Source organism: Bidens hawaiensis, unplaced genomic scaffold, assembly GCF_021521415.1.
Source record: "Bidens hawaiensis isolate Kalapana, Puna unplaced genomic scaffold, B.hawaiensis_p1.1 tig00032494_1, whole genome shotgun sequence".
NCBI lineage: Eukaryota > Viridiplantae > Streptophyta > Magnoliopsida > Asterales > Asteraceae > Bidens > Bidens hawaiensis.
Window position 1 is genome coordinate 122,966 of NW_027495553.1, and position 22,226 is coordinate 145,191.

Here is a 22,226-nt window from a genome sequence, read left to right on the forward strand (position 1 = left end):
TCTTATTGGGCTTTAATATTAGCATCCGTCACCGTCACTCATTGTCAGTAATATCACTATTCACTTCACTACTCGACGATGCCCACAAAAATGCTGTGTGCATCCGCATGCACACGATTCCTCCCATCATTTTCTCTCTTATCTCCACAGCCTCTCTTCCGCCGCCGTAACTGCCTCATCCACCGCCACAACCACCAAACGCCGATCACCATGTCCGCACAGCACCAGATCGTGGAACACGTGGTCCTCTTCAAAGTCAAACCCGATGTTGACTCCAGCAAAGTCGCCGCCATGGTCAACGGACTCAACGCCTTGACCTCACTCAACCTCACCGTCCACCTCTCCGCCGGACAACTCCTCCAGTCACGCTCTTCATCCCTCACCTTCACTCACATGCTCCACAGCCGTTACAGATCTGTAGACGATCTCAAGGAGTACGCCGCTCATCCGGAGCACGTGCGTGTGGTCACGGAGAATATAAAACCAATAATCGATGACATAATGGCCGTTGATTGGATATCTGACGATGCTAGTGTCTCTCCCAAGCCAGGGTCGGCGGTTAGGGTTACGTTTTTGAAGTTGAAGGACGAAAGTGAGAAATCTAGGGTTTTGGAAGTAATTAGGGGAATTAAAGATGAGTTTCCGGCGATTGAGCAGCTGAGTGTTGGTGAGAATTTCTCGCATGACCGGGCCAAGGGGTATACCATTGCTTCGGTGGCCGTGTTGCCTGGGACGGCTGATTTGGAGGCGTTGGATTCGAATGAGGAGCTGGTGAAGTTGCAGAAGGAGAAAGTGCGGGATTCGATTGAGAGTGTGGTGGTGGTTGATTATGTGGTTCCGCCACCGCAGTCTGCGAACCTATAATGGCGGCTTGCTTCAGGTTCTTTGAGTTTTAAGCCTTGATTGGTTGTTTTGAATGAATAACAATAATCTGTATGCTATGACATGTTCTAGCATTGTTATAACATTAATGTTTTTATCAATTATACCCGTAATTTTCATCTGTATTACTTCATTTTGTAATGTTTTGACTGATTGTAGTTCAGAACAAATGCTGGAATGTTTTTTAATTTTTAATTGCATAGCTGCAGTTGGACTTACAGCTTTTGCATATATGCCTAATGTAAACAATGAAACCGACTTCATTATCGCAATGCTTAAGAGCAAAATTGCTATTAATGAAAGCAGTTCATAGTTACCATTAATAAAGCTCTAAATTGTAAGAAGAGTCAGGAAAACAAATTGATTGGTTGGAGTAAAATTAACCCAAACAACCCTAAATCAAGACTTCATACGCAACCAAACCAGCATTTCGGACACAGAAACAAAATGAGACGACAAAAAGGTGAATTTTTTTTATTCTTTTGTACATTGGTGGCTATTAAAGAAAGAGAACATCCACACACAGATCAGAATCATGCCCCAGCTGTTGGCATTGTAAAACGATTCCAGGTCAATATGAAGCTAATTCAGTGTACTCAGCCATTGTAACACAATACTTATTTGTAATTAATGGCTAACCAACTTGACTAACATGTACAAGTCAATAACCCTAATACACTGTACATAAGCTCGTAAATGAATGAGAATAATCAGACTTGAATTGATTTGATTTGATTTAATCCTTTTTTCTGTCGGAGTATTCTTCTCTCAAGAGGGCTATGTGATGATGGCCCTAGTGGCAAAGTCATTGCCTCTCTTTTTCATGGCTACATCCTACAGTCATGTAAGAACATTGTGGAGCCCGTCAATATATTATTGTGATATAAACTGAAAAAGAAAAATTTAATACTAAGTGGCTTGAAACTCGTAAAATGTTTATCGTGAGGATTGATATGCGCGAGCCTTCTACTTCGGTTGGCAAAGGTATTGACATGCAATTATTATTATGCGTCAACATGGTCATAATCTTTTCATTTTAACTCAACCATGAAAGTAGAGTGTACAGCTATCTGACTGGGGCTAAATTAGGATGACAGTTAATAAAATACAACTGGGAATATGATCTTAGTTTCCTAGACATATGAAGTTAATGATGAACGTGTAGTATTTGTTTCGTAGCAAAAAATAAAAAAGCTATATGAAGGGGTGTTAATGGTTATGAAAAGCTGGACTCTAAATGATGTCTGTAAAGGAAATCAGTAAGCCATAAGAGTTCATTTTACCTTTATAGGTTTGTTTGTTTAATTTTACTATCTGTTTTGAGTTACTCTATATTGAAAATTTTCATTTCCAACTCAGCTGCCATTTATGTTTAGATGTCAAGTTATACTCTTATGTTCTATAAAATATATCTTTTTACTGAAACAGGTTTGGGACAAGTACAACTTTAAAAGTTCCCTATCTGATTTTAAAAAACTTGGAAGTTTATCCTAAGAATCGCGGGCAAGTTGCATAGAATTTAAAACTAGTTGCCTTAATTTCCAGTACGTTTCTTCAACATTTTAGTGCTAAATTTGGACTTGTTCTGAGCAGGATGTTGCTCACATTTATCTTCAACTCAACCAGACTCATGAAGCTCTAGAAATATCCGTCAGAATTAATTCACGAGATCCTGAGGTGACGTTAATTATCATTGTGAAATAAAACTGATCTCTTTTTTATTGGATATTTGCAATGGTATGGAATTAAACTTGTTGCAGCTTTCCTTCTTTGCTTTCAAAGGTTTTGAGAATAAATGGTTTTAAATTGTTGGGGAAATTTGCAGGTTTGCGGCTACAGGCAACTATGTGCTTGTTAGAAGTTGTATATGTGCTAATATGCTATATTCTGCTAATGATGCTGGCTGGAAAAGGTTAAGTTGATATATTTTACACAGGTTAGCATGAGCTTTTTACAAATGCTTTGCAATTGAAAATAGTAGTTAATTATTTTTTTTCATGTCCGTTTAGAAAAATAGGATAAGAAGCTGCAAGTGGAAGTGCAAGTGTCGGACTATGAGTGGATATGCAGGTAAGTAATGGTGAACATATCAAAGTCTTGAAATTACATTAAATTAAAATAAGTCATCAACATATCAAAAACTGTGTTTATACATAGGTCAGTTTTTGTCTCACTTGAATCAACATCTTTATAACTTCAAATTAGCTTGTATAAGTTTTTATGGGAATTAAACACTTGGATATAATCAAATATAAAGGAGTTGGCAGAAGTTTGGTGGTACATTAAGTATGGCGTTTTTGGACTAGTGTCTGAAAGACTCCTTTTGTTTTGCTTTCAGCAGGACATTTGGGACCACTAAACTTAACTAGGCATGTTTTCAGCAAATCTATAAATAACACCGTACCCCAGTTAGCAACTGCCGGGTCTGACCTTGTTGGCCCGCAAAAATGGATAGCTTACGCTGCTCGGTCAATCTGAGGACTGGTTGGTTAAACATTTAACTGTGCGTGTTTTTACCTTTTAAGTGTAGTTTATTTTTTAACCTTTAGGCAGGCCAAATCACTTGTAACGTTTTTTTCAATCAATTAATTGACTGTACACCTTGCAAGATGATGATGATATAAAAATTACAAGTATAGAAATAAGAGGGAAAGGGGTACTCATAGGTATTACTCATGCATTGCATTGCCAATCCTGTACTGTCACCTCATTTCTACCTTTAATTACGCACAAATCAGAAAATTAAAGGCAACACCACAAGTACCCTAGAACTTTATTAATTGATTTTAATTCTTCAATGGTTAGCAATGAATCAATTTTCTGTGACAAACCTTTGCCATGATTGAAGCCATGCACCTTATCCACTTGGGACGGGTGGTGTTGCCATGTGATTTGGAAGTCATACACCCTACCCATATGGGTGGCCTGTCCTCTCTTAAAACTATTGTACAAAGGCTGCAAGTTACAACGTGTCTTTATACTAAATTCACCAAACATCAGTGTCCCACATTTATCATTTATTTATGACTTCTGGTGTATTAGTAATCTTTTTTGGTTTAGGAAACTTGAAACCAAAAAAAGTTGCAAATAATTTCCCACCTTTTGTTTTTAAGGACCTTTTATGCATAATCATTTTACCTTAATTTTAGAGGGTACCCAAAAGAAAAGCCAAATTATATATATGCTGCAAAATTCAGAGTTTTGATTGATAAAAAAAGACACCACAGACTCCAAAACTAAGGTAATCATTCCAAGTTATGTTTCAACACTCATTAATATGCAAAATAACATGATTAGTGGTGAAATTAATTACCATAAGTGGGAATGGAAATTGAGAGCTGGGTTGGGGAAGAATCTTTGTGATTTAGTGGCCACTCATCAAAGAAATGGTGCATTACTTTCTGGGGTTCATCTTTTCCATCAAGTTTCAAAGCTAACTGATCATATTCAGATGAGTAGATTGTCTGCTTTGCGGATGAACTTTTTTTGATAGCCATTGTAGATTCTGAGAAAAAAGAATGTTCCTCTTTCATCCCATACCTCTCTCTGGTTATCATATATATATATATGTATATATATATATATATAAAATTAAAATTTGAGTTAAAAGAACGAAGATGTTATAATCAACCAACCAACCTGTAAGGGCTAGAATCCAACAAGAAATGATCTTGAGATGACAAAGCATTTGAAGAAAGATGGGCATGGTTGATATTATTTGTGGATTTGGCAGTAGGCTTTGTTGACCGATTTCTGCCTCTATGCATGTGCCTTTGACAGTATTTTGAGTCAGGGTAAGCTTCTTTTGAACATCTCCATTTCTTACCATCTGTTCTTCTGCACCTTCCTGGTTCTGGATCTATTAATGTTTTTCTACCAAATCCCATCCTCCATCCAACTGCAATTTCAATATCAATAAACAATCAATTTCCTTGCAAAAGTTGTCTTCTTTATGTATTGATAATCAAGAAACTCTATTAACAACTGATGATTAATACCATGCATATTGATCCAAAGCCTTGATTTTGTTAACTAGGGATAGAAACTTGGCATGCATATATATTGAAAAAGTTTTGATCTTTATGCATAAATTTATTCCTCTAACCTGGTCCTAAAATTTGAGGAAAGCTGTCAGTGGTATAAAAAATGATGCAAGTAAAACAGAGGTAAATTATTATTATTACTTGAGGGATGATGTGGTGGGTGGTGGGGAATGGAAGAATGCAGACTTGTTTTGATGGTGAAAAGGAGATGAGGAGGTATGGGCATGCCAGATATCATGTACTTGTAAACAAGTGCTTGATGCTCAAGTTCTTGCCATTGAGCTGCTGTAAATGGGCCATTCCTTATAATTATACCTGCACCATCTTCACCACCTGCTGCTGGTGTATTCATCATCATCATCATCATCATCATCTTGATTCTTGGAGAGAAGAGAAGAGAAGAGAAGAGAAGAGAAGAAAAAGAAATCTTGGTAACAGAAAGAAAAGAAAAGAAGAGAAATTATGTTTGTTTATAGAGAGAGTCAAGAGTGGTGTGCAGACTGCAAAGAAAGACTCTGCTCTGCTACTTTATGGCAGGCAGCTAATGTGTCTGACATAAATTTATACGGAAACCCATAATGTATGTATGTATGTATGTATGTATGTGAGAGAGTGAGTAGGGGAGTAGTTGGTATCTGAAAGACAAAAGTGTCAGGGGCCAACCCTCTACGTTTGTTTGTTTTTTTATTTCTCTACTTTCACTTTTTTATCGTATCTTTGTGAACGTAATTTGCTGTATGGGTCAACTCAGCTAACATTGAAGATTTGAAATAGAGGTGGCAAGATCTCAAGTATGAATCCGACCCCAACAGGGTATTACAGCGGTGGGTCTTTGAGCAGTGGATAGCCGAGCTTTATTTGCTGGTTAAATGTCTTTAATCCTTGTCCAATAATGCAGCTCAAAATCAATGCTACTTGCTCTTTTTCATGATATTATAAACGGACACAAACCCGTCTCTAAATTTTCATTGCCATGCAATCATTAAATCAAAGGTTGCTTTAGTATTACAATAAATGAATATTACTTACATGACAAGTTGACAGTAGAGTAAAACAAATAAAAATAGAAACATCTTGGTTTCTATTTTCATTGCCATCGCACCCTTTTTAGATTTTGAACACCAACACTAAGTTTTTTTTACCAAAAAAAAGATTCAAATTCGATAGCGTTATGTATTCGTGAGTGGTTACCTGAAAACCTCATTGTAGCTCATAGTTTTCATGGTGACAACAATGCATTGTTTTTTATGTGATCTGGCCCGATCCAAACCAACCAAAAATTCAAAATTGGATGTCTTGTTAAGAAACGTCAACGGACCTTTATAGAAAAATTTTCTTGGCCGCCAGCGGTTTAAATCATATCTTGTGGGGCATTAGACTTTACTACAAAGCTAACAAATTACGGTTTATGATTGATAATAGTTCAAGATAATATCTAAGGATTTATATCATAACCTTGTCTAAAAAAATTGTTATAGAAGCTACGAAGGAGGGGGGGGGGGGGGGGGGCTCGGCCCGGGAAGGAGAGAGTGGCCGAGTGGTCAAAAGTGAGACTGTAAATCTGTTGAAGTTCATATCGTTGAGGCAAAAAAAATGAAAAAAATTATTAAAAAAAGATAACGCATTGAATTGAAATGAGCAGAGACAGGGTAGAGCTAGAGAGGTATCTGATCTCTGATTCTTGAAGACCGCGATACTTATTTTATTTTAATTCAAGGACTGTTTATTAACATGATTCTTACAAGTTACAACGCATCAAATTAATGCTGGAGTCGATCTAATTCTCAAACGTATCTTTGCTTCACTTGGGAATCCTCATAAACCCATACGGCTTCGCGCCACATGCTCACACATCACATCAATGCACGCAACATCTGCGCATGGCACATGACACAAAGTCTACGCGCACGCGCATGCCACATCTACGCGTGGCGCGGGACATAAAGTCTACGCGCATGCGCATGCGACATCTGCGCGTGGCGCATGACAAAACCAAAACCTATGCGCAAGCGCATAAAACATCTGCGCATGACACACAGTCTACGCGCACGCGCACGCAACATCTGCGCATGGCGCATGACATAAAGTCTACGCGCACGCACATGCAACATCTGCGCGTGGCGCGGGACATAAAGTCTACGCACACGCGCATGCAACATCTGCGCGTGGCGCATAACACAAAGCCAGAGCCTATGTGCACGCGCATCCAACATCTGCGCGCGTCGCATGACGCACAGTCTACGCGCACGCGCATGCAACATCTGCATGTGGCGCACAGCACAAAGCCAGAGCCTATGCGCAAGCGACATAACAAATGAGTAGTCTAATCCCAAATCAGGATAAGGACAACCTCATTTAGCAGCAATGAATTAGGGGACTGTCGTGGTATACCACCACCACGTTATCGCAATAGAAGACATCCGAATCTTAGGGCGGGAGCCTAATAATATCCCACATGGCCACGCGCCAGCTTTATTATTCTTATAGTTCGTAAGTCGCCTCACGCGCAAGCTTCATTATTATTATAGCTCGTAAGCCGCAACTCGCGCAAGCTTCATTATTATTATAGCTCGTAAGCCGCAACTCGCGCAAGCTCCATTATAATTATAGCTCGTAAGTCGCCTCACGCGCAAGCTTTATTATTCTTAAAGCTCATAAGTCGCCTCGCGCGCAAGCTTTATTATTCTCATAGCTCGTAAGTCGCCACGCGCGCAGGCTTTATTATTCTTATAGCTCGTAAGTCGCCTCACGCGCAAGCTTTATTATTCTTATAGCTCGTAAGTCGCCTCGCGCGCAAGCTTCATTATTCTTATAGCTCGTAAGTCGCCTCACGCGCAAGCTTTATTATTCTTATAGCTCATAAGTCGCCTCGCGCGCAAGCTTTTATTATTCTTATAGCTCGTAAGTCGCCTCGCGCGCAAGCTTTTATTATTCTTATAGCTCGTAATTCGCCTCGCGCGCAGTTTTTATTATTCTTATAGATCCGTAAGTCGCCTCGCGCGTAGGCTTTATTATTCTCATAACCCGTAAACTGCCTCGCGCGCAAGTTATGTTACATTATTATCGAGATGCGCGCTCCATCTTTTATCAGGCCTCGCGCCACTATGATGCGTGCTATATCTTATTAATGCCAGAGCACCATCATTATCATAAGGACCACAACATGTCACCATCATGAAGAAAACCTCCAAAAACTCAAAGACAATAAAGACAAGGCCGAAGAAAAGGGAAAAAACCGCCTCATGGCCTAACACACCTCATAAAGTCCAGCGCTCCACCTAGACGCTTGCGCGCCCAGGAGCAACGCTGGACTTGGGGGGCTTGTAGGGGTATGGTACTAAACCCGGTTTTACGACCCTAAATTTATTATGTTTGGCCTATTTTATTACATGGACTAATACAATGTTATTGGTCTGAGGGGGTTTTGTGGAGGTAACCCTAACTGGGCTAGGCCCATTAGGGTACCATGATGGTGGCCATGAGGCTCTCTATATAAGGAGGTCTCCACCTCCTTATTAAGGGGTCATGCTCAATAAGAGCCACCACCACTTTTTTGTGTCTGTAAACAAGAGATCTTTGAGATTTCTTAGCAGTCACCTCCACACCCTCGAAAAACCATTGCAGGTCTCAAGCAATCGAAGAAGAAGATCAAGTCGTGGTTCGTTCATCTCAAAAATCCGTGGAAACATCGTCATGGATCAGGTCAGATTCATTTCATGCTTCGACAGAAACCCATAATGTATGTATGTATGTATGTATGTATGTGAGAGAGTGAGTAGGGGAGTAGTTGGTATCTGAAAGATAAAAGTGTCAGGGGCCAACCCTCTACGTTTGTTTGTTTTTTTATTTCTCTACTTTCACTTTTTTATCGTATCTTTGTGAACGTAATTTGCTGTATGGGTCAACTCAGCTAACATTGAAGATTTGAAATAGAGGTGGCAAGATCTCAAGTATGAATCCGACCCCAACAGGGTATTACAGCGGTGGGTCTTTGAGCAATGGATAGCCGAGCTTTATTTGCTGGTTAAATGTCTTTAATCCTTGTCCAACAATGCAGCTCAAAATCAATGCTACTTGCTCTTTTTCATGATATTATAAACGGACACAAACCCGTCTCTAAATTTTCATTGCCATGCAATCATTAAATCAAAGGTTGCTTTAGTATTACAATAAATGAATATTACTTACATGACAAGTTGACAGTAGAGTAAAACAAATAAAAATAGAAACATCTTGGTTTCTATTTTCATTGCCATCGCACCTTTTTTAGATTTTGAACACCAACACTAAGTTTTTTTTACCAAAAAAAAGATTCAAATTCGATAGCGTTATGTATTCGTGAGTGGTTACCTGAAAACCTCATTGTAGCTCATAGTTTTCATGGTGACAACAATGCATTGTTTTTTATGTGATCTGGCCCGATCCAAACCAACCAAAAATTCAAAATTGGATGTCTTGTTAAGAAACGTCAACGGACCTTTATAGAAAAATTTTCTTGGCCGCCAGCGGTTTAAATCATATCTTGTGGGGCATTAGACTTTACTACAAAGCTAACAAATTACGGTTTATGATTGATAATAGTTCAAGATAATATCTAAGGATTTATATCATAACCTTGTCTAAAAAAATTGTTATAGAAGCTACGAAGGAGGGGGGGGGGGGGGCTCGGCCCGGGAAGGAGAGAGTGGCCGAGTGGTCAAAAGTGAGACTGTAAATCTGTTGAAGTTCATAATCGTTGAGGCAAAAAAAAATGAAAAAAATTATTAAAAAAAGATAACGCATTGAATTGAAATGAGCAAAGACAGGGTAGAGCTAGAGAGGTATCTGATCTCTGATTCTTGAAGACCGCAATACTTATTTTATTTTAATTCAAGGACTGTTTATTAACATGATTCTTACAAGTTACAACGCATCAAATTAATGCTGGAGTCGATCTAATTCTCAAACGTATCTTTGCTTCACTTTCTTTTCTTTTACCATCTTCAAAAGTTGATAAAGAGACTATTTGTAATGTTCAATTATAAAACTTGTAAGTTTGTGCTTGAGGTTCAGGTGCACTCCATTCATGACTATTCTGACAACTACCCTGCCCTACTCATTTGTTGCTTTGCTATCTCCTCCCCAACCCCATTAGCATGCCAACTAAGTTAGTAACTATATAAAATAATACGACACGAGCTCTGTGTCAGGTACAACTTAAGCATACTTATGTAAAGAACAAGGCTCTCTATGACTATGAAAGAAGCCTACATGATTATATAGCGAATTCAAAGGCATAAATGGAAAATCGAAAAAGAAAAAGAGAAAATAATAATTTTACATAACTATAAGTTATACAACTTAAGCTCAACTGCGTGTAGCTATAGCTATACATTACAACTGCTAATCCTTTTGGAATAAAGATAACACTAGGTCTGTATGTACAGAGAATAGTTGCGTCTCCACAAATAGCTGTCACAAATAGTAATCAGTTGTTACATAACTACATCATGTTAGTGTGATTATTCTTTATTTGGTCCAGGAATAAACAACAGAAGATTATCCAACAGTAGAACAAAGCATGCTTTCTTAAATGGCCAAACTGCAAGAAATAGATGCCTAGTTGACTCCTTTTTTTCTATATCTTAGCAACCAACTTTAAATTAGGCCCAAGATAGAAACCAGCTTACATCAATGCATTGGATTATACATTTTTAACAACTATTTTTTCATTTAAAGATCAAACACTCAAATTAGTATATAAACTTTTTTTGTAGTTTTCACATAAGCATTTTATGCTTATCACTGGCATTATAGTGCAGTTTTCTCCAATATAGCAATAAAAGTAACTACAATGATGCATAGTGTAAAAAATACTTGTACTTATTTACCTTCATAAAAGGCCGATCACAACTAGGAAAAGACTCGATGAAACTCTCCTTCAAAAGCAATGACACCTGAGGTTCAACGAACGAGAATGCAAGCAGAAATTGAAAGTAAAACACTTAAACTTAGTAATTCTAATCTTAATTATCGTTTTATAAATCTGGGAAGAGAGAAACCTTGTCATCATTTGACTGAACATTCGTAATTGTGTGAGAACGCAGGTTAGAGAAAAGTGAATCCAAATGAGATCTTAATACTCTCAGGAATCCCTTCGCAGCTTCCACCTGTGTTCAACAACAGTCATTTTAAACTGGGCAAGTTACATGTACTAAAAACAAACTTTAACCCTTTTTTCCAATTCTTGCAACCAAGTTAAGTTGAGCACAAAGTAGAAACTTAATTTACATTAAATACAAATTTCAACTGCCAAGTCGCATTTTTTTCCCAACTGTGGCAACAGGCAGAAGCAGGTCACTTATTGCAAAAAATTCTGGCATGGCATATTTTATTTGCTATTTAGCATATATACCATGTGGCCATTTGATGCGGCATTTACAACATTATTTTTACGATCACTTCTAAAAGATCATTTTCTTTCAAACTTCAAAAAAAAATTGTTCTCTAAATTTCTTTAGCATATGTGGCATCTTACGTGGTGGCATTCATGGTATCAACTGGGGCCACATCCATAATTTATGGATAGAAATGAGTAAACATGAGGTCCATTGCTAAGATGAGTAATGAAATTTATAAGCTGGCTTATGCATTTTACCTAATTTAAAGATAGTTACTAAAACTGGTAAAAGTGTAAGGCTCATTTCTCTAGCATAACACATCAAAAGTAAAAGTAGCAGAATATCAAAATAAGATTTGAATTAAAGAAAGACATACCTGCACATCTGTGCAATCATAAACAGGTCTCCTTTTCCCTAAATAACTTTCTCCCACAAGTTGAGCATGATATGGAGTTAAGGTTGCATATAACTCCTTGTACTGGGGGAAATGTGGTATCGATAATGACTTGACCTAATTAAAGGAAAAGCGAAATTAGAAAGTAACTCATCAGACTTCTTGAAGGGTACAGTAAAATACATAAAACAATGAACATCAGAAAAGATGCAAGATCACTTCATAAACAACATAGGGTGTGATGAACAAACATTATTAAATGTGTACCTGGTTCTTGTTTACATCAACAAGAATAACATTTCCCGACTTGGACTTTACTTCAGCAGTTTTGCTCTTCACACCAACCTTATCAAAGGGACCAATAAAACAGTACATGAGAACAACCGTATAAAGAAACACAAATCACACAGGAAGCTACAACAGTACAAATAATATTTATGTATTAATTTAAATCTTATTTTAGTAATTGAAAATGAAGAGGTATGAGAAATAAAGCACAACAAAAAAACTCACTATAAAAGGAACAGGTGCATCCAAAAAGTCACGCATGTCATTTGGCAAGACCTGGAACAAAAACAGTTAAAACTTGATTTAAACTCAGTGGGTACAGGTAAACTATAACCTTACTAACTTAAGGAAGTCATATCCACAATACCGGCATAAAGAAGCTCTGCCACTGGTAGGGGCGAATCAGAGGGATAACTGACAACACTGAAGCAGATAATATTCCCTGAGATCAAAAGATGATAATATTTAATCTCAAGTGCTTTAATCAACATACTCCAAATTATAACCCTACTGATAGATAATAGACAAACCAGATTAGAGCACACAAACACAATTTGCTTTTCCAGCAGAGCACCTGCAAATATCGTCAAGATCTGTAGCAAAAAAGACATTGTTGAATTATTGTCAAGCAGCACATTGAAAACTATTAAGTAATTAAAAGGATAACTACATGCTCAAGACGCAAGGAGCCACATATGCTAGAAATTGCCCATACTGATAAAGCTGTTGCTTCTTCTTCCACAGCAAGTGCTTTGTGAGCCTACAGTACCAAATGTGTGTTATGGCCCGACATAAATGGCAACAAAGACAATCTCAAATGAAAGTTAATATTACATAAAAAAAAACTACCTCGGCCAATTCAAAACTTGTGCTGCATGACATCAAATCAACTTTTGAACCGGCAATATGTAAAACTGTTTCATCTGGTCTATGAAACTCCAAAGGATGCAGGTGGTCCAATGGGTGGAATTTAATAGTTGAACCTCTAGTAGGTACACATAAACGACTATACTCGCATATAATCTGCAACGACCCATGATTGCTGCTCTGTAATTTTAAATTGTTTTAGTGTGAATAATGGGAGTATAGCTTAAGAGGCCAACAACAAAGTTTAAAAGTAAATACTAGAAACACAAAATAACCTTAGCCCAATCGAGAATCTCATTATGCTCGTTATCTTCTTGACCAGAAAAAGACGTCTCTTCTGTCTCTGGTGAATCAACATCACTCCTAAAGTTCCTATCTTCACTAGGAGAACCCTGAAAACTGTACCAACTAAACAATATTAAATAGGGAATGGATGTAAAAAAACATAACGTAACACAATACACCCACCGGCCAAAGAATATTCTAGACTTTCCTATTTTCGGTTGCCCCAAATAAAAATGTTCACTTCCAATATCATTTATCAAGTTCCTCACCTACCATTAATTACACACTATCATACAACTGCATTAATTGCATATTCCTAAAGCTGTGTGATAATGCATTAACTATACATTCCAAAAAATCATGGTATTTTCTCTAATAGACACTTATTTTGGCATACCGTGCGCTTTTATGAACAGTTATTTTGCCAAAGCAGGCCGGAATATTGTAAAATGATAAAGACGCACTAATCATTTTTACAGTAAATAGCTTCTTGATAGCCCGATACAATGGTATTCATTTTTTATTTAACAAAGTAACAAACCAAAAATAATTTCCTGATTATGTATATTTTTGGCCAGAATTGGTGTAAATGCAACTAGCTACATATATGGGTGGCCTAAAACATAGTTTCTATACATATGTAGCCATAATAAATTAAAATTTCAACCATGGGTGGCCTCCACATAATTTTCATATAGCATCAACAACTCCTGTTATGGTACATACACGAATCAAAGAGTAAAAACATAGTGGTCACTTGCCATATATGCCCAAAAGGAAACGGTTTACCTTGATGAAGAATCAGAGCTATCAAATTGTTGATAACGAAGAAGAGGCAAAACTGCATTTGGTATCTGCTTTTGAGTATCATGTTTGTTGGAAACCATATCATCAACAGGAGGACTGTCACATTCTTTCTCAGAGGAATCTATCTCTACATCAGGATGAACTGTTATAAGACAATCACCGACTCTTTCAGTGAATGACTGGACGGTTTCTGTGGAACCATTAAGCAGCTCCTGAGATCCATATTCAACCGAAACACTACACAATTTGTCCTCTAAATATACTTCATTGTCATACGCTAAATCCACGTCTAAATCCCTGATACTTTTAGTTAATCGTTCCAATATTTCTTCAATGAAGATGCTACACGCAGATATAAACAAATTTAATATTATAATAAAATTAAGCCAAATTGATGGTTTTTATTTTCAGATAACAAATGATAGAACCTTAATATATTTACTAATATCAAAATTGACAACCCAATCTTCAAATATTCTTGGAGTGTCAATAATAATCATGGTAATAAATAGAAGACTCAAGACCTCCTTGAATCATGATTCATAAAGATCATCTGAAAGCTCATTTCTGCTAAGAGAAGTGTTATAATAAGTTCACATTGTGCAATATGCATGCTTAATTAGCAAAGTCTTACAAATGATCACTTTTCTAGCTTGTTTTCCTTTCAATTACAATCAAAGCCAGAAGATTTAAAGGTAAAAGGAAATAGTTAGTTTAATAAAGTAGATTCATAAAAATAATAATAATAAATAAATATATAAAATAAAAAAAATACTAGCGTGCTAGATGATGTTAAATGTACCAACTTTTGAAGTTTAAAAGATGACTAGATTCTTTAAACAAGCCAAAATTACTAGATACAAAGGCGACTGTGGAAAAGAAGAATTCACATCAATTCATTGTGCACAAACCTGTTCAACACCCCAAAATGCAGTTCAAAAAATGGAAGCCTTGTGAGAATGCAGTAACAACGCCGGGTCGTTAAAATATGCCGACTCGCAGGTGGGGAAGACTGTTGTCCATCTCCCATCATAGAAATTAATCTAGAAGGTTGTTGCACCAACTCATCGACTAGAACACAGCAACCATACAGAATTGAATCATCTGCACCCTGCAGTTCTAAAGATAAGAACACAGAAAGGGCTCTAACTCAATGTGTGTGTGTCTCATATATCATATATGTATGTATGCGTAAATTTATGTGCACACATGTACGCACAGACACGGTCATAAAGACAGACAAAACACACGCAGAAAGTTGAAAATTAATGCGTATCAATTAGAAGAGAAGTTTCAATAGGTAGATTAGAAAACTAGTGCAACAGTTAAAGTTTACAAGCCACAAATTGAATATAAAGAACACCCCAAAAGAAATGGAAATGCTGACAAGAAAATAGTTGAAAAAGGAACTCCATGGATTACCTGCAGCCTGAATACAAAGGATTGATCATTTTGTTTGAGGTGTTCCTGGGAAAAAAAATATGTTAAACTAGGCGTGGCAACAAAAATACTTGGTTCAAAACTTAAACTTAACCATAATTTAGATATTGTATTTACTTTTGTTAGACACAAAGGCTAACATGATTAAAAAAAGTGTAGCTTTATTTTATTTTTATCAGAGAGCAATATATATATTTAAATAAAACATCAAACTTTAGAACCAACTTTATCAGATCGTGGCAAGAAAAAAAAAAGCAACACATGTGAAGGTAAAACATGATAATAAATATACCTGTCGAAGAAGTATTTCATTCAGTTCACTCATTGATGGAGTTCTCTCAATAGTGTGAACCTGAAATTACAAGTAGCAACATTTAGGCGCCAAAAAAGAACCATAAAATGGTATTTAATAAGGCTGGCGCACGCAAATTCACAGGATAAACAGTTGAATTTTCCAATAGTCATCTAAAAGAGAACGGAACTAATTCTTAACTGATACAAGATATAATAGGATAAAAAAGTTGGAAATTATTGCAACAGCGACATATAAAAATTACGATGCATAAATGAAATTAAAACATATCCATTTGTAAATAGATGATCTTTAGGCATTACAGAATACAGATATAGCATAGAAGAGACAACTTTAAGTTACAAACATATGCTCCAAGGTATCTTGGATTGACTATCATATAAGTTATAACACAACCTTTTGAGGAGGTTAATCAAAGAAAAGCATGGCCCTACCTCCAATCCACCAGGAAAGCAGAATGAAAGAAGATCCTTGGACCTTAAAGGCAGTTGTTTGTCAGGAGGGTACACAAAAAGAACCTGAAAGTACACGCAAATGATGAAAAGATATTCCATAAAAGTGGAAACAAAGGAAAGTTATATCAAGGACCTGAGGGTCGAGAGTTGGTTCTACACGAAACTGATTCTGAGCACTAAACCTCCCTGGACCTTGTGGATTGTGAGTCCTAGTTCTGTCTTGAGGGGGAGGAGATAAGCCTTTTAGGAGTCTGAAAACCTGAGAGTGAAGCTTTTGAAGGGGGCTGGCGCTGTCTCCTTTGGATGAAAACACAACTGAGGGTCTTGGTGCAGGGGAAGGCGGAGTAACAGCAGCATCTTGAGTTGAGTGCAGAAAGAAGGATTTGCTATCATCATCATCATCCATGAGTGCAATACACTTGAGTTGAGTTGGATAATCAGCTAGATTTTATGAAATTTCAATTAGGCTCATTAAGTAGAACTAGAAAACAGGAATTTTAGCAGGTTGTCATCCTCTGTTGGAAAATGAAACCTAGGTTTGTTTAAGGTTGAAATGAAATGAAATGAAATGTTGTAGTTGAGTATTTACAGATCCAGAGACACACACACACACAAAATGATTAAAAAAAAAGTAGTACTAGCTAAGCTAATTGTTGTTGCTGCGGTTGTACATCCTAAAGCATAACAATAACAATAATAATAATAATAATAATAATAAATCGAATTGGTTGGTTGCCCATGGAAACAGAAACAGAGATTACACAACACAGGCGGAGCAGAGGCTAGTTAATCATATAACATGGTCACAAAGCCATAAGAGTCACAGACAAACAAAGCAAGTGTAAGTTTAAATTAACCGAATAAAAACTCACTCTTGGACTGGTAAGATAGATCATGCGTCTCCCGCTGAGATTGAACATGGAGTGTTTGTTTGTTTTGTTTTGTTTCAGTTCAGGCAATGAATCACCAAGCTTGCTTTTCCTTTTTTTAATTAATTTATTAACTCACTTTCATGATATCCTTTCCTTTATACCAATCACCACTAAAGTCACGACTAATTCATTTTAAGGAGGAAAAAAAAAAGGAAGAGAGACAAAATTTGTTGTGTTCTTTTATATAACCAAAGAAAAGTATGAGAGTGGAGAGAAAATAAAGAATAAAATAATAAAAATTGTATCTTTTCAAATTAGAAAGATTGAGAAGGAAAGAAAATATGTTGTAACATTTAAGACAAAACATCGAAACATCAAAAAAAAATGTTTTGCTATTTTTTAACATTTTTTACTAATTTTTATATATGTTTTCAGGAGAGAGAAAAAATTATATTTATATTTACAATTTTTATTCATTTTAATTGTGGACCACAAGATTTAAACATTAATTAAAAACATGTGGTTGAGAATGAGTTTCTAGAGTTGCGCTTTCATTTTATACTTAGCATATATATATATATATATATATATATATATGAAAAAAAATATGTATATTTAATATTTTACCCTAATTCTATAATAACTAGATTGGTCAAGTAACAAAGAGGTATGACTCCCAACCAAAAGGTTGTGGGTTCTAGTCTTTCTTGACAGATGTTTAAGCCTGTTTATATAAAAAAAATTTACACAACTTAAATTCTAATCAAGTAAGCCTATTTATTGGTTTATTTAAAAGAGAAGGGATGATAAATTATTCTACAACATGACATATCGACCGAGAGATGCAATCACTTTCCTTTAGATTAAAAACTACTACGTATCCAAAAGCGTAAACTTTAACTAATTTTCTTGTTATTAAACGAATAATAATATTTATCACAGATCACAAGTCACAACACCTTCCTAAAAGATATGGAAGTGTGAAACTGATCGAATGGATATACACGTGATGTGAGTGAAGGTGGAAATTATGTTTTGTCAAAAAACTGACCAGGTTCAAGTCCTCTTTCACAGTCAAACCTTTGGCAATTGTGTTGAATGGATCTTGCTTCTATCCTTTTTGTCGTATTATATGTTGGTTTAATAATATTAATATACATAATAATCGGTTAAAAGATTGTATTTGGATTAAAAACACAGGCATAGACATAGGATCAAACATGCAATATGATATATATATATATATATATATATATATATATATATAAATCTTGGTACTTGTATATAACTATGTAAACGTACACTAAATATTATGTCCAGATGAAAATTAATATTGTTGAGTTCAAGTAGAAAAAAGAAATGAATAAATTAATTGTAACCGTGAATAGTGACGTTTTTATAGGCGGAGAGAGCAAAACGTACACGTGAAAGATAGAAACATAGTTATTATTTTATGAAATTAAAATACATATTATAAAGTTGGTGGTAACTTGGGATGGATGCTTAATGGTCTATAGATATAGTTGCAGTTGGTCAACGTTTTCCAGCTATATGCTTATATTAACATTTGTTTATTTATGCTATGCATCATACTGTTTGTCATTTAGAAGGCATGTCATCATTATCAGCTTGTGCAGCTTAATTCCTTTCTTTTTATGATTATTGAAGAGGTATGTACCTGCCTCAACACCGAGCAAGGCGGGTCAACCCACAATATAAAGACATTATGAAGGCACAAAGCCAAAACCTATGCGCATGGCGCATACAAAACATGCTCAGGCATCATATGCCCAGGCACACATATGCTCGCGCATCACATATGCGCGCGGCGCATCAGCGCGCGGCGCATATCACATGCCCGTGTATATCGCATCTGCCCAGGCACACATATGCTCGCGCATCACATATGCGCGCAGCGCATCAGCGCGCGGCGCATATCACATGCTCGTGCATATCACATCTGCGCATGAAATATCTGCGCGTGAGAATAAAGAGAAGACCCCGCGCATCCTCAGGGTGGGCGCATATCATACGTGCACATAATCAACCTCGTCCTTATCCAAATCAGGATTAGGGCAACCTTGATTGTGCACATCAGACAACCTTCCAGAAGGCATCTTTTTAAGGAGAAAGAATATGCTGATGTTGATAGCTGCCAAATGAAAGGTCGACAACTCAGCATGACACATGTGTTACCACGTGATTACAACCAACGAGAAAGCGCCAGGTGTCCCAGAGGACACGTGGCGCAGTGCGATTGGAGGAGGCCAACGAGGTTGAGCCCAATCAGTGGAAACCCTAGCATTATAAATACAGCATCAACTCCACTTTGATGACACATTGATACTCAATCATTGACAGTTACAAGCAGTGATAACACATTCAATCATATTGAATTACATTCACTCACAATCGGTTACATACAAACAGACAGTCTCACAATCAGAGGGTATTCAGCTATTCAGCAATACTCTTGAGATTCTTTGACACTCATTATCATCTTCTCCACAATATACTGATTCTCACGCCGGAGGGTTACCCCAAAGAGGACCCCTCTGTCCCTTTCTGAGGGGTAAGTAACGGCGCTGTTCATTTTGTAGGTGGAAGAGCACAGACCCAGAAGAACCATCGGTGAAATAGTATAATCACACCCGAGGAAAGTAGATCTGCTACCGGTGAGAAGATCCACGTTTCTTCATTGGCACCATCCACTGTTACAAACGGCAATCAGATCTCATCAGATCTATAAAAAAAAAAAATCAATCACCATGGTTTCTGGAGTTCGTAACGTTGATCAAGCTCTGGAGGATATTGAACGTGAGGGTGTTAACGACGGACAGCAGGTTCTGAGGGTTCCGCGTGATTCTACGCGTACCACCAGCAACCGTCCCTTCGTCACAACCCCTCACGGCCAGACTGAAACTCCTCCAGACGATCTCACGTTACAAAATATGGCCGGCGCGAAACTGAAAGGACCAATGGGTCCAGAAGAAGAAACAAATGATCCAAATGAATGGCTCATAAACGAGCAGCGGCGTCTGATGGAAAAATACAATGAAATGGTCAAGCAGAAAAAGCTAGCCGACCAAACACAAAGGCAAGCTTTTGATAAGCAGACTACAAAAAGGCCGCGCGCAGCCGGAAGAAGGACATTCTGTTCACATTGCACACACTGAGTTCAGTGATGAAGAAGTGCATAGCATGAGGAAGACACGGGATACTCATGCAGGAGGCTCACAGCTCCGCGCGCCTGTGAACATGGCGCCTGGAGCCAGAGCAGATCTGGATCTGCACATGCCGTACAGCCCACCGGTCAGAGGGCAAGTGGATGTAACCACGCCCTACAGACCAGCCATCCTGGTAAAACACTCAAAGTTTACTGCGCGCATCGCGCAGGCTCCCATCCAGCACAAGACAAAGATGGCAAGTGGTCTGGGCAAATATGATGGCACAACAGATCCAGATGACTTTTTGCAAGGTTTCTATAACACGGGAAACCTAGAGAGCTGGACGATGCCAACATGGTGTCATATGTTTGCTCGCTGCCTCACGGGCGCAGCGCGAGTATGGTTCGAGAGCTTGCCGACAGGGCAAATTGATGGGTTCGAGGAACTATTAGAAAAGTTCCAAGCCCACTTCGTACAGCAGCGCAGGCACACGCGCGATCCTGATGACATCATGCACTGCATACGCAGGAATGATGAAACGATTGAAGATTACATCACTCGTTTCAATCAGGAATCCCTGGCAATCGGGAGAATAACTGAGCAGCTCCTGCGCGTGGCCTTTATACAAGGCGCGCGCAGTGATCAACTCTGCCGGGCTCTCGTAAGCAAAGATGGTATGCCCACCACGTGGGCCAAGTTAATGGAGGCATCGCGAGTTTTCGCGAGAAATGAGAAACAGATTGCCCAAGATAGGGCAAGAGAAAGAGCGCATCAGACAGAATCACCGCGCAGCAAAGAGAAGAGGGCCAAACAGAACTCTGTATGGTCCAGGTTGCAGCCAACAAGTTTTTCTTCCGCGGAAAAACAAGCGCAAACAACCTCACCCCAGCCCCAAAAAGAAGTTCGTAATCGCGGGGAGGGTGACAAGAGGGAGGGCGGCAGAGATCCTAGCAGACCTCTGCCAAGAATATGGACACCCCTCACTAAAACACCTTCACAGGTGTTAAGTACTGAGAATGTCCAATTCAAGCCCCCCAAGCAACTACACTATAAGGGACCGCAAAACAGTGGCAAATATTGTGAATTTCACAGGTCCCCGGGCCACAACACCGACGCATGCCATCATTTAAAGGATGCGATCGAGAAGGATGTAAAGTCAGGCAGGCTGGCTCACTTGGTGAAAAACCAAAGAATAGAAGAGGAGCAACCGGAAGGAGCCTCTGCCAGCAAGAAATACAAAAGAATCTGTGTGGCTGAGGGGGGACGACAAGGGCAGACGTCAAAAAAGAGAAGCGCGCAAATCCACGGAGATTGGCGCGAGCAGCAAGTCATCTTCCCAAGAATCAGGGGAGGCCCTTCAATAAGCAGTCCTCTCGTCATCACCACACACATTGCTCATTACGAAGTGTCAAAGGTCCTGGTGGACACTGGAAGCGAATCTGACATTATGTATGAGCAGTGTTTCAGAAAGTTAGACCCGGCAGACCAAGCGCGGCTCGAAATTGTGAACGCACCAATCTGTGGTGTTTCAAATGAAATCATCCATCCACTGGGCCAGATTCAGTTTGAACTAACTATGGGGGATGATGAGCACAAGCGAGCAGAAGTTGTCAACTTCTTGGTCTTGCCCACCACGTCATGCCACAATATGATCCTGGGTAGGGGAACGATTGCCCAATTTAATGCTGTACCGTCGCCAGCGCACGGCGCTTTGGGGTTTCCTACACCAACGGGCGTAACATTTGTTTATCGCGATCATTTGTGCGCAGTGACAAGTACGCCGCGGGAGGGGAGAATGAAACTTCAAATGGCGGACAATGCGCCAGAGAAGTGGATTTTAAACCCAAAATTCCCCGAGCAAACGGTCACAATTGGCGCTACCATTTCAGACGAAACGAGATTGAGAATGAAAAGGTTGCTCACAAAATACACGTCGGTCTTCGCGTGGCAACACTCCGATATGACTGGGGTCCCGCGAGACTTGGCGCAACATTCTCTTAACACGTTCAAGTCGGTGGAGCCAATTGCTCAGA

The 22,226-nt window shown here is 38.3% G+C and overlaps 2 protein-coding genes and 1 pseudogene across 2 annotated transcripts; 1 reads left to right on the plus strand and 2 right to left on the minus strand.

Moving 5' to 3' along the window:
• Positions 1-78: 78 nt before the first annotated feature.
• LOC143583723 (stress-response A/B barrel domain-containing protein UP3 pseudogene) lies at positions 79-1,004 on the plus strand (annotated as a pseudogene).
• Positions 1,005-4,187: 3,183 nt separating this feature from the next.
• Positions 4,188-5,277, minus strand: LOC143583737 (growth-regulating factor 6-like). The gene is made up of 3 exons (XM_077065966.1): positions 5,067-5,277; positions 4,522-4,780; positions 4,188-4,428 (listed from the first exon to the last, which is right to left on the minus strand). Exons 1-3 carry the CDS (start codon positions 5,275-5,277, stop codon positions 4,188-4,190), a joined length of 711 nt encoding a protein of 236 aa, XP_076922081.1.
• Positions 5,278-10,152: 4,875 nt separating this feature from the next.
• LOC143583738 (uncharacterized) lies at positions 10,153-16,560 on the minus strand. The gene is made up of 17 exons (XM_077065967.1): positions 16,288-16,560; positions 16,134-16,217; positions 15,679-15,738; positions 15,369-15,413; positions 14,858-15,057; positions 13,929-14,288; positions 13,130-13,253; positions 12,837-13,034; positions 12,658-12,747; positions 12,518-12,580; positions 12,355-12,429; positions 12,213-12,263; positions 11,967-12,044; positions 11,682-11,816; positions 10,967-11,074; positions 10,796-10,861; positions 10,153-10,376 (listed from the first exon to the last, which is right to left on the minus strand). Exons 1-17 carry the CDS (start codon positions 16,558-16,560, stop codon positions 10,308-10,310), a joined length of 2,079 nt encoding a protein of 692 aa, XP_076922082.1. The 3' UTR covers positions 10,153-10,307.
• Positions 16,561-22,226: the final 5,666 nt, after the last annotated feature.